The following is a 14,244-nucleotide window of genomic DNA, read 5'->3' as shown; positions in this document are numbered from 1 at the left end:
TCAGCCAAGGGAGTGGGCTCACTCACAATTTTGCCTAAGAACACAGCCATGAATAAAGAATGGTACCAACACATCCTCCGAGAGCAACTTCTCCCAACCATCCAGGAACAGTTTGGTGACGAACAATGCCTTTTCCAGCATGATGGAGCACCTTGCCAAAAGGCAAAAGTGATAACTAAGTGGCTCGGGGAACAAAACATCGATATTTTGGGTCCATGGCCAGGAAACTTCCCAGATCTTAATCACATGGAGAACTTGTGGTCAATCCTCAAGAGGCGGGTGGACAAACAACAACCCACAAATTCTGACAAACTCCAAGCATTGATTATGCAAGAATGGGCTGTCATCAGTCAGGATGTGGCCCAGAATTTAATTGACAGCATGCCAGGGCAGATTGCAGAGGTCTTGAAAAAGAAGGGTCAACACTGCAAATATTGACTCTTTGCATCATCTTCATGTAATTGTCAATAAAAGCCTTTGACACTTATGAAATGCTTGTAATTATACTTCAGTATTCCATAGTAACATCTCACAAAAATATCTAAAGACACTGAAGCAGCAAACTTTGTGAAAATGTATATTTGGGTCATTCTCAAAACTTTTGGCCACGACTGTATGTAAACGTCCGACTTCAACTGTATGTACAGTGCGGTATCCATCATGGCAGTTGCCTTGGGCTGTTACTATTCTCTATTGTTTACAAGAATGCACACTCTACACATAAGCACCTACAGCCAGTGAGCTCACTGAGGCTCTTAGTAAAGAGTTACAGTCAGAATGGGTAATTAACAATAAACTGGCCTTAAATACATCTAAAACCAAAAGCATTGTATTTGGTTAAAAGCATTCTCTTAGACCTAAACCTCAACTGGAGTTGTGCAGGATGTGACCAGGATGTGACCATTGAACAAGTTGAAGAAGCTGAACTCCAGGGAGTAACATTGGATGGTATTATATCAAAGTCAAGTTATATTGACAAAGTTGTTATAAAAATATGTTCTGCGTTTGTGACACAAAGATCAACTGTACTAGTTGTTCAGGCTCTGATCTTGTCCAGTCATAATTACTGTGTCTGGTGTTATGGTCAGGTTCAGCAAAGAAAGACTTAGCAAAGCTGCAGCTGGCTCAAAACAAAGCAGTGTGCCTTGCCCTTAACTGCACAAACAGAACTAACATCAACAACATGCATGATGGTCTCACGGTTGAGGGTTGAGGAGAAATTGACTACTTATCTTCTAGTCTTTTGAAGAAACATTTGTGTGTTGCAATATGACTAACCACTTGTATAATCTATGTGCATACACTTGAAAAAGACACATTCCTCACCAGACATGCCACTATGGGTTTTCTTCACGGTACCCAAACCAAAAACAGATTTTATGCGTTGCTTAGTTATGTATAACGCCATGTCATCGTGGAATGCTCTGCCACCAGAGGTTACTCAGGCAAAAAGCAAGTTTAGCTTTAAAAAACTGATAATAAACATATAGTATTGTATCACAGCGCCTCTCCTCTTTCTAAAGATCTGATTTAACTGTACTGTATATAAGAATATGAATATACACTGAGTATACATACATTAAGAACACCCGCTCTTTCCATGGCATAGACTAACCAGGTGAATCCAGGTGAAAGCTATCATCCCTTATTGATGTCAATTGTTAAATTCACTTCAATCAGTAGCGTGAAGGGGAGGAGACTTGACACAATTGAGACATGGATTGTGTATGTGTGCCATTCAGAGGGTGAATGGGCAAGATAAACTATTTAAGTGCCTTTGAACGGGGTATGTTAGTAGGTGCCAGGCACATCAGTTTGTGTCAAGAACTGCAGCGCTGCTGGGGTTTTAACGCTCAACAGTTTCCCTTGTGTATCAAGAATGGTCCACCACACAAAGGACATCCAGCCAACTTGACACAAGTGTGGGAAGTATTGGAGTCAACATTGGCCAGAATCCCTAGGGAATTATTTCGATACCTAGTAGAGTTCATGCCTTGATGAATTGAGGCTGTCCTGAGGGCAACTGTTCTGTACTTTGTCATGTATTTGTATGTTTTATGTGGACCTCAGGAAGAGTAGCTGCTGCATGTGCAGTAGCTAATGGGGATCTTAATGAACTTAACTAAACACACGTACATACACATTTACTCAGAATGTCATATGATATTCTCACGACATAAAATGCTGAATTTGGTCAGGAATATTGTTCAATCAAAGAAAGGCTATTTGTAAGATGTTATATTGCTTCATTTCCTGTTACAAAATGAATAAACTACTAGCAAACATTGTGAAAATCAACAACATACTGTGTGACATCCAACCCCACGATGTGGCTGGTTGTCACAAGTGGACAGAGTGTGTTTGATGGCTTAGAACTCCATATTAGAATAAGATATGAGGTTAAAAAGGGTCCCCATTTCAACCGAAGACCTTGGTCTTTCTCCTAATATTAAAAAATAATCTTGTTAGATATACTAGTGCTGAGAAATACACACAAGAGTACAATGTGTGACAACCAACCCTGGTCTCCCCTAACCATTGATCCTTGAAGAGTATGACTTATAAATGCCTCATCAGTTAAGTTCAACTGTTGTGCCTCTTCAGAACCCAAAGTATAAGCTAGTTATGCTCCAATGTTTTGAAACAAAGTAAATGTAAACAAACACTATATAGCCTCAAACATAGTTAAAACTATTTTGATAGCATGGATGGTCAGTTCTTGCATCCATAGCCCTGTCTATGAATGTGAGTGGTTTCATTTCTACAGCTCCATCCCTCAACTTTTTACCGAAACAGGGGCATGGAGAACACTATGTTCTTGTTTCTATTGCTGATTGCCGTTTTAAGTCTGAAGCAACTGTTTATTATGTACCTCAGCTTTTCTCAAAGCCAAAGGATTGTGTAATTGTTAGTATAAGGGGTGTTGTGATTGTTCAGTGAAGGGGACCCTCTATAGTGCACACACTACCCAATCAGATCTATACTGTAATGGGTAGAAGTGGCAGTAATGACAGTTTCTCACTTCAGGCCCAGGCATTTATTTAAGGTAACTATCACACCGTTATCATACTAAGATGTTGCTATGTCCTTTGTCTGTTTTGGACAGATTCCGGCACCTGCGCCTCAAACAAAGGAAGCTGAGAGATTACGCCAGTGAGATGGTCGACCTGCCCAAGGTAAACCAACCACACCATACAGTAGGCTAGAACAACTCACGGCAGAGCTGTGAAATGCACCCTACTATGTTGTGTGCATTTGCATGAATGAAAGCTGAAGTGTAGGCCTGTGTATGTCTCTGCTGGTATGTGATGTTTTTTTGTCTTGTGTGTGCGTGTATGTGTGTATCTAGTGCGTGCATGCATGCATGCGCGTGCTTTTGTGTGGGTATAAGTGTCTCCGTTTGTGTGTGCATGTCCGTTTGTGTGTGTTTGTATATGTGTGTGTGTGTGTTTGTGTGAGTTCATGTGTTTTTCTGCTGCATTGCGTGGCTGTGCCGGTCATTGTGTGCCAGTGTGTGCCAGTGTTCAGGTTGTACATGACCCCTACTCATCTGGGAGGTCCCTCTTTCATGTCCCCTGCTCTGCTCTCTACTGAAACTGGGTCAAAGGATAAAATATCAACAAGCACACACACACTGATGAACGCACAGACACCTACATTTGCAAGCACGCACGCACGCACGCACGCACGCACGCACGCACGCACGCACGCACGCACGCACACACGCACGCACACACACACACACACGTGTGCAGGATAACCCAGATCCAGGTAATAACCACACTTTTACACAGACCATTATCCAGTATATTAAATTTGCTGTGTAATTTATTACTAGGTGTTGAGACACATAAAATGTCTGTAAAAGACACATAAAACTCTATAAAACAGCCATGAGTTCTAGCAGAAGGTTCAAGTCACTCTGTGATGTAATCCTAGACTCAGAGCTTTTTACCTAATGGGCAGTATACCTGGCAAAGAATGCACAACTAAAGAAAATGGCTATAGTTAATGGGTGGTGAGCACTTTTATTAATTAAATTGATCAATATATTTGTGCAAGTCCAGCTCGTGTGTATATCGAACACAGGAACCAGTTTATGAGGAAGAAACGGTCACAGGAGACATGGGAGATGGGAGATATGTACATGTGTCATATGTGGTTCCCCTCAATGTTTTAACTACCCTAGGGAGTTGTTTCCCCCAAGAGAGTTGCCACTGTCACCCTCAGCTCATCCGGGGTTAAGTCTGGGTTTATCTGAATTCCATGTCTGGATTTTGTTTGGCATGCTTGTGTTGTTACGACAAATAACTATAAAAAACACAACACAACTAGCATTGGGTGAATGGATTAATTGTCTGTTTGATCGTTTGTTTGGTTGATTGACGGTGAACAGATGCAGATGATAATGTTTGGTTGATCGATGGTGAACAGATACAGTAGATCATGTTTGGTTGTTTGTTTGGTTGGTTGGTTGATTGATGGTGAACAGATGCAGATGATCATGTTTGGTTGTTTGTTTGGTTGGTTGGTTGATTGATGGTGAACAGATGCAGATGATCATGTTTGGTTGTTTGTTTGGTTGGTTGGTTGATTGATGGTGAACAGATGCAGATGATCATGTTTGGTTGTTTGTTTGGTTGGTTGGTTGATTGATGGTGAACAGATGCAGATGATCATGTGCGACTTGAGTGCCAACTGGAACAACTCGTACCGGGAGCTGGAGCAGCGCATCATCTCCATGGAGCAGAAGTTAGACGAGCTGAGCCACTGCTTCCAACAGACCTCTGAGCTGCTGGCACAGGCCCTGCGCTACCGCAACCCTGAAATCAGGTACAGCTAACACAACCCCAACCCTGAAATCACGTATAGCTAACACAACCCCAACCCTGAAATCAGGTAGAGCTAACACAACCCCGACCCTGAGATCACGTATAGCTAACACAACCCCGACCCTGAGATCAGGTAGAGCTAACACAACCCCAACCCTGAAATCAGGTAGAGCTAACACAACCCGGACCCTGAAATCAGGTACACCTAACACAACCCCAACCCTGAGATCAGGTATAGCTAACACAACCCCAACCCTGAGATCAGGTAGAGCTAACACAACCCCGACCCTGAGATCAGGTATAGCTAACACAACCCCGACCCTGAGATCACGTATAGCTAACACAACCCCGACCCTGAGATCAGGTATAACTAACACAACCCCAACCCTGAAATCAGGTATAGCTAACACAACCCCGACCCTGAGATCAGGTATAGCTAACACAACCCCGACCCTGAGATCAGGTACAGATAACACAACCCCGACCCTGAGATCAGGTATAGCTAACACAACCCCAACCCTGAAATCACGTATAGCTAACACAACCCCAACCCTGAAATCAGGTAGAGCTAACACAACCCCGACCCTGAGATCACGTATAGCTAACACAACCCCGACCCTGAGATCAGGTAGAGCTAACACAACCCCAACCCTGAGATCAGGTAGAGCTAACACAACCCCGACCCTGAGATCAGGTATAGCTAACACAACCCCGACCCTGAGATCACGTATAGCTAACACAACCCCGACCCTGAGATCAGGTATAACTAACACAACCCCAACCCTGAAATCAGGTATAGCTAACACAACCCCGACCCTGAGATCAGGTATAGCTAACACAACCCCGACCCTGAGATCAGGTACAGATAACACAACCCCGACCCTGAGATCAGGTATAGCTAACACAACCCCAACCCTGAAATCACGTATAGCTAACACAACCCCAACCCTGAAATCAGGTAGAGCTAACACAACCCCGACCCTGAGATCACGTATAGCTAACACAACCCCGACCCTGAGATCAGGTAGAGCTAACACAACCCCAACCCTGAAATCAGGTAGAGCTAACACAACCCGGACCCTGAAATCAGGTACAGCTAACACAACCCCAACCCTGAGATCAGGTATAGCTAACACAACCCCAACCCTGAGATCAGGTAGAGCTAACACAACCCCGACCCTGAGATCAGGTATAGCTAACACAACCCCGACCCTGAGATCACGTATAGCTAACACAACCCCGACCCTGAGATCAGGTATAACTAACACAACCCCAACCCTGAAATCAGGTATAGCTAACACAACCCCGACCCTGAGATCAGGTATAGCTAACACAACCCCGACCCTGAGATCAGGTACAGATAACACAACCCCGACCCTGAGATCAGGTATAGCTAACACAACCCCAACGCTGAGATCAGGTATAGCTAACACAACCCCAACGCTGAGATCAGGTATAGCTAACACAACCCCAACCCTGAAATCAGGTAGAGCTAACACAACCCCGACCCTGAGATCACGTATAGCTAACACAACCCCGACCCTGAGATCAGGTATAGATAACACAACCCCAACCCTGAGATCAGGTATAGCTAACACAACCCCAACCCTGAGATCAGGTCCAGCTAACACAACCCCAAACCTGAAATCAGGTATAGCTAACACAACCCCGACCCTGAGATCAGGTACAGATAACACAACCCCAACCCTGAGATCAGGTACAGCTAACACAACCCCGACCCTGAGATCATGTATAGCTAACACAACCCCGACCCTGAGATCACGTAGAGCTAACACAACCCCGACCCTGAGATCAGGTAGAGCTAACACAACCCCAACCCTGAGATCAGGTAGAGCTAACACAACCCCAACCCTGAAATCAGGTAGAGCTAACACAACCCCGACCCTGAGATCACGTATAGCTAACACAACCCCGACCCTGAGATCAGGTAGAGCTAACACAACCCCAACCCTGAAATCAGGTAGAGCTAACACAACCCGGACCCTGAAATCAGGTACAGCTAACACAACCCCAACCCTGAGATCAGGTATAGCTAACACAACCCCAACCCTGAGATCAGGTAGAGCTAACACAACCCCAACCCTGAAATCAGGTAGAGCTAACACAACCCGGACCCTGAAATCAGGTACAGCTAACACAACCCCAACCCTGAGATCAGGTATAGCTAACACAACCCCAACCCTGAGATCAGGTAGAGCTAACACAACCCCGACCCTGAGATCAGGTATAGCTAACACAACCCCGACCCTGAGATCACGTATAGCTAACACAACCCTGACCCTGAGATCAGGTATAGCTAACACAACCCCAACCCTGAAATCAGGTATAGCTAACACAACCCCGACCCTGAGATCAGGTATAGCTAACACAACCCCGACCCTGAGATCAGGTACAGATAACACAACCCCGACCCTGAGATCAGGTATAGCTAACACAACCCCAACGCTGAGATCAGGTATAGCTAACACAACCCCAACGCTGAGATCAGGTATAGCTAACACAACCCCAACCCTGAAATCAGGTAGAGCTAACACAACCCCGACCCTGAGATCACGTATAGCTAACACAACCCCGACCCTGAGATCAGGTATAGATAACACAACCCCAACCCTGAGATCAGGTATAGCTAACACAACCCCAACCCTGAGATCAGGTCCAGCTAACACAACCCCAAACCTGAAATCAGGTATAGCTAACACAACCCCGACCCTGAGATCAGGTACAGATAACACAACCCCAACCCTGAGATCAGGTACAGCTAACACAACCCCGACCCTGAGATCATGTATAGCTAACACAACCCCGACCCTGAGATCACGTAGAGCTAACACAACCCCGACCCTGAGATCAGGTAGAGCTAACACAACCCCAACCCTGAGATCAGGTAGAGCTAACACAACCCCAACCCTGAGATCAGGTATAGCTAACACAACCCCAACCCTGAAATCAGGTAGAGCTAACACAACCCCGACCCTGAGATCACGTATAGCTAACACAACCCCGACCCTGAGATCAGGTAGAGCTAACACAACCCCAACCCTGAAATCAGGTAGAGCTAACACAACCCGGACCCTGAAATCAGGTACAGCTAACACAACCCCAACCCTGAGATCAGGTATAGCTAACACAACCCCAACCCTGAGATCAGGTAGAGCTAACACAACCCCAACCCTGAAATCAGGTAGAGCTAACACAACCCGGACCCTGAAATCAGGTACAGCTAACACAACCCCAACCCTGAGATCAGGTATAGCTAACACAACCCCAACCCTGAGATCAGGTAGAGCTAACACAACCCCGACCCTGAGATCAGGTATAGCTAACACAACCCCGACCCTGAGATCACGTATAGCTAACACAACCCCGACCCTGAGATCAGGTATAGCTAACACAACCCCAACCCTGAAATCAGGTATAGCTAACACAACCCCGACCCTGAGATCAGGTATAGCTAACACAACCCCGACCCTGAGATCAGGTACAGATAACACAACCCCGACCCTGAGATCAGGTATAGCTAACACAACCCCAACGCTGAGATCAGGTATAGCTAACACAACCCCAACGCTGAGATCAGGTATAGCTAACACAACCCCAACCCTGAAATCAGGTAGAGCTAACACAACCCCGACCCTGAGATCACGTATAGCTAACACAACCCCAACCCTGAGATCAGGTACAGCTAACACAACCCTAAACCTGACATCAGGTATAGCTAACACAACCCCGACCCTGAGATCAGGTATAGATAACACAACCCCAACCCTGAGATCAGGTATAGCTAACACAACCCCGACCCTGAGATCACGTATAGCTAACACAACCCCGACCCTGAGATCAGGTATAACTAACACAACCCCAACCCTGAAATCAGGTATAGCTAACACAACCCCGACCCTGAGATCAGGTATAGCTAACACAACCCCGACCCTGAGATCAGGTACAGATAACACAACCCCGACCCTGAGATCAGGTATAGCTAACACAACCCCAACGCTGAGATCAGGTAGAGCTAACACAACCCCAACCCTGAAATCAGGTAGAGCTAACACAACCCGGACCCTGAAACCGGTTACAGCTAACACAACCCCAACCCTGAGATCAGGTATAGCTAACACAACCCCAACCCTGAGATCAGGTAGAGCTAACACAACCCCGACCCTGAGATCAGGTATAGCTAACACAACCCCGACCCTGAGATCACGTATAGCTAACACAACCCCGACCCTGAGATCAGGTATAACTAACACAACCCCAACCCTGAAATCAGGTATAGCTAACACAACCCCGACCCTGAGATCAGGTATAGCTAACACAACCCCGACCCTGAGATCAGGTACAGATAACACAACCCCGACCCTGAAATCACGTATAGCTAACACAACCCCAACCCTGAAATCAGGTAGAGCTAACACAACCCCGACCCTGAGATCACGTATAGCTAACACAACCCCGACCCTGAGATCAGGTAGAGCTAACACAACCCCAACCCTGAAATCAGGTAGAGCTAACACAACCCGGACCCTGAAATCAGGTACAGCTAACACAACCCCAACCCTGAGATCAGGTATAGCTAACACAACCCCGACCCTGAGATCAGGTACAGATAACACAACCCCGACCCTGAGATCAGGTATAGCTAACACAACCCCAACGCTGAGATCAGGTATAGCTAACACAACCCCAACGCTGAGATCAGGTATAGCTAACACAACCCCAACCCTGAAATCAGGTAGAGCTAACACAACCCCGACCCTGAGATCACGTATAGCTAACACAACCCCAACCCTGAGATCAGGTACAGCTAACACAACCCTAAACCTGAAATCAGGTATAGCTAACACAACCCCGACCCTGAGATCAGGTATAGATAACACAACCCCAACCCTGAGATCAGGTATAGCTAACACAACCCCAACCCTGAGATCAGGTCCAGCTAACACAACCCCAAACCTGAAATCAGGTATAGCTAACACAACCCCGACCCTGAGATCAGGTACAGATAACACAACCCCAACCCTGAGATCAGGTACAGCTAACACAACCCCGACCCTGAGATCATGTATAGCTAACACAACCCCGACCCTGAGATCACGTATAGCTAACACAACCCCGACCCTGAGATCAGGTAGAGCTAACACAACCCCAACCCTGAGATCAGGTAGAGCTAACACAACCCCAACCCTGAAATCAGGTAGAGCTAACACAACCCGGACCCTGAAATCAGGTACAGCTAACACAACCCCAACCCTGAGATCAGGTATAGCTAACACAACCCCAACCCTGAGATCAGGTAGAGCTAACACAACCCCGACCCTGAGATCAGGTATAGCTAACACAACCCCGACCCTGAGATCACGTATAGCTAACACAACCCCGACCCTGAGATCAGGTATAGCTAACACAACCCCGACCCTGAGATCAGGTACAGATAACACAACCCCGACCCTGAGATCAGGTATAGCTAACACAACCCCAACCCTGAAATCACGTATAGCTAACACAACCCCAACCCTGAAATCAGGTAGAGCTAACACAACCCCGACCCTGAGATCACGTATAGCTAACACAACCCCGACCCTGAGATCAGGTAGAGCTAACACAACCCCAACCCTGAAATCAGGTAGAGCTAACACAACCCGGACCCTGAAATCAGGTACAGCTAACACAACCCCAACCCTGAGATCAGGTATAGCTAACACAACCCCGACCCTGAGATCAGGTACAGATAACACAACCCCGACCCTGAGATCAGGTATAGCTAACACAACCCCAACGCTGAGATCAGGTATAGCTAACACAACCCCAACGCTGAGATCAGGTATAGCTAACACAACCCCAACCCTGAAATCAGGTAGAGCTAACACAACCCCGACCCTGAGATCACGTATAGCTAACACAACCCCAACCCTGAGATCAGGTACAGCTAACACAACCCTAAACCTGAAATCAGGTATAGCTAACACAACCCCGACCCTGAGATCAGGTATAGATAACACAACCCCAACCCTGAGATCAGGTATAGCTAACACAACCCCAACCCTGAGATCAGGTCCAGCTAACACAACCCCAAACCTGAAATCAGGTATAGCTAACACAACCCCGACCCTGAGATCAGGTACAGATAACACAACCCCAACCCTGAGATCAGGTACAGCTAACACAACCCCGACCCTGAGATCATGTATAGCTAACACAACCCCGACCCTGAGATCACGTATAGCTAACACAACCCCGACCCTGAGATCAGGTAGAGCTAACACAACCCCAACCCTGAGATCAGGTAGAGCTAACACAACCCCAACCCTGAAATCAGGTAGAGCTAACACAACCCGGACCCTGAAATCAGGTACAGCTAACACAACCCCAACCCTGAGATCAGGTATAGCTAACACAACCCCAACTCTGAGATCAGGTAGAGCTAACACAACCCCGACCCTGAGATCAGGTATAGCTAACACAACCCCGACCCTGAGATCACGTATAGCTAACACAACCCCGACCCTGAGATCAGGTATAGCTAACACAACCCCAACCCTGAAATCAGGTATAGCTAACACAACCCCGACCCTGAGATCAGGTATAGCTAACACAACCCCGACCCTGAGATCAGGTACAGATAACACAACCCCGACCCTGAGATCAGGTATAGCTAACACAACCCCAACGCTGAGATCAGGTATAGCTAACACAACCCCAACGCTGAGATCAGGTATAGCTAACACAACCCCAACCCTGAAATCAGGTAGAGCTAACACAACCCCGACCCTGAGATCACGTATAGCTAACACAACCCCAACCCTGAGATCAGGTACAGCTAACACAACCCTAAACCTGACATCAGGTATAGCTAACACAACCCCGACCCTGAGATCAGGTATAGATAACACAACCCCAACCCTGAGATCAGGTATAGCTAACACAACCCCAACCCTGAGATCAGGTCCAGCTAACACAACCCCAAACCTGAAATCAGGTATAGCTAACACAACCCCGACCCTGAGATCAGGTACAGATAACACAACCCCGACCCTGAGATCAGGTACAGATAACACAACCCCGACCCTGAGATCAGGTACAGCTAACACAACCCCGACCCTGAGATCAGGTAGAGCTAACACAACCCCGACCCTGAAATCAGGTATAGCTAACACAACCCCGACCCTGAAATCAGGTATAGCTAACACAACCCCGACCCTGAGATCAGGTAGAGCTAACACAACCCCGACCCTGAGATCAGGTAGAGCTAACACAACCCCGACCCTGAGATCAGGTAGAGCTAACCCAACCCCGACCCTGAGATCAGGTATAGCTAACCCAACCCCGACCCTGAGATCAGGTAGAGCTAACCCAACCCCGACCCTGAGATCAGGTATAGCTAACCCAACCCCGACCCTGAGATCAGGTAGAGCTAACACAACCCCGACCCTGAGATCAGGTAGAGCTAACACAACCCCGACCCTGAGATCAGGTAGAGCTAACACAACCCCGACCCTGAAATCAGGTAGAGCTAACACAACCCCGACCCTGAAATCAGGTATAGCTAACACAACCCCGACCCTGAAATCAGGTATAGCTAACACAACCGCAACCCTGAAATCAGGTATAGCTAACACAACCCCGACCCTGAGATCAGGTAGAGCTAACACAACCGCAACCCTGAAATCAGGTATAGCTAACACAACCCCAAACCTGAGATCAGGTAGAGCTAACACAACCGCAACCCTGAAATCAGGTATAGCTAACACAACCCCGACCCTGAGATCAGGTATAGCTAACACAACCCCGACCCTGAGATCAGGTAGAGCTAACACAACCCCGACCCTGAGATCAGGTATAGCTAACACAACCCCGACCCTGAGATCAGGTATAGCTAACACAACCCCGACCCTGAGATCAGGTAGAGCTAACACAACCCCAAACCTGAAATCAGGTATAGCTAACACAACCCCGACCCTGAGATCAGGTACAGATAACACAACCCCAACCCTGAGATCAGGTACAGCTAACACAACCCCGACCCTGAGATCAGGTAGAGCTAACACAACCCCGACCCTGAGATCATGTATAGCTAACACAACCCCGACCCTGAGATCACGTATAGCTAACACAACCCCGACCCTGAGATCAGGTAGAGCTAACACAACCCCGACCCTGAGATCAGGTAGAGCTAACACAACCCCAACCCTGAGATCAGGTATAGCTAACACAACCCCAACCCTGAGATCAGGTAGAGCTAACACAACCCCAACCCTGAGATCAGGTAGAGCTAACACAACCCCAACCCTGAGATCAGGTAGAGCTAACACAACCCCAACCCTGAGATCAGGTAGAGCTAACACAACCCCGACCCTGAGATCAGGTATAGCTAACACAACCCCGACCCTGAGATCAGGTATAGCTAACACAACCCCAAACCTGAAATCAGGTATAGCTAACACAACCCCGACCCTGAGATCAGGTACAGATAACACAACCCCGACCCTGAGATCAGGTACAGATAACACAACCCCGACCCTGAGATCAGGTACAGCTAACACAACCCCGACCCTGAGATCAGGTAGAGCTAACACAACCCCGACCCTGAGATCACGTATAGCTAACACAACCCCGACCCTGAGATCAGGTATAGCTAACACAACCCCGACCCTGAAATCAGGTATAGCTAACACAACCCCGACCCTGAGATCAGGTATAGCTAACACAACCCCGACCCTGAGATCAGGTACAGATAACACAACCCCGACCCTGAGATCAGGTATAGCTAACACAACCCCAACGCTGAGATCAGGTATAGCTAACACAACCCCAACGCTGAGATCAGGTATAGCTAACACAACCCCAACCCTGAAATCAGGTAGAGCTAACACAACCCCGACCCTGAGATCACGTACAGATAACACAACCCCAACCCTGAGATCAGGTACAGCTAACACAACCCTAAACCTGAAATCAGGTATAGCTAACACAACCCCGACCCTGAGATCAGGTATAGCTAACACAACCCCAACCTGAATCAGTCCAGCTAACACAACCCCAAACCTGAATCAGGTATAGCTAACACAACCCAACTGAGATCAGGTATAGCTAACACAACCCAACCCTGAATCAGGTACAGCTAACACAACCCCGACCCTGAGATCAGGTATAGCTAACACAACCCCAACGCTGAGATCAGGTATAGCTAACACAACCCCAACCCTGAGATCAGGTATAGCTAACACAACCCCAACCCTGAAATCAGGTAGAGCTAACACAACCCCGACCCTGAGATCACGTATAGCTAACACAACCCCAACCCTGAGTCAGGTACAGCTAACCACAACCCTAACCTGACATCAGGTATAGCTAACACAACCCCGACCCTGAGATCGGTATAGATAACACAACC

The 14,244-nt window shown here is 47.3% G+C and overlaps 1 protein-coding gene across 1 annotated transcript in view; it reads left to right on the top strand.

The window, feature by feature from the left end:
- Positions 1-4,843, top strand: part of LOC120030922 (intermediate conductance calcium-activated potassium channel protein 4-like) — a 32,454-nt gene extending 27,611 nt beyond the window's left edge. Inside the window, exons 8-9 of the mRNA XM_038976427.1 lie at positions 3,107-3,176; positions 4,667-4,843. Coding sequence (XP_038832355.1) covers positions 3,107-3,176; positions 4,667-4,843 — 247 coding nt within the window. The remainder of the gene's footprint in view (positions 1-3,106; positions 3,177-4,666) is intronic.
- The last annotated feature ends 9,401 nt before the right edge of the window (positions 4,844-14,244 follow it).

Source organism: Salvelinus namaycush, chromosome 37 (genome assembly GCF_016432855.1).
Source record: "Salvelinus namaycush isolate Seneca chromosome 37, SaNama_1.0, whole genome shotgun sequence".
Classification (NCBI taxonomy): Eukaryota; Metazoa; Chordata; class Actinopteri; order Salmoniformes; family Salmonidae; genus Salvelinus; species Salvelinus namaycush.
This window is presented reverse-complemented; position numbering and strand designations above follow the sequence as displayed.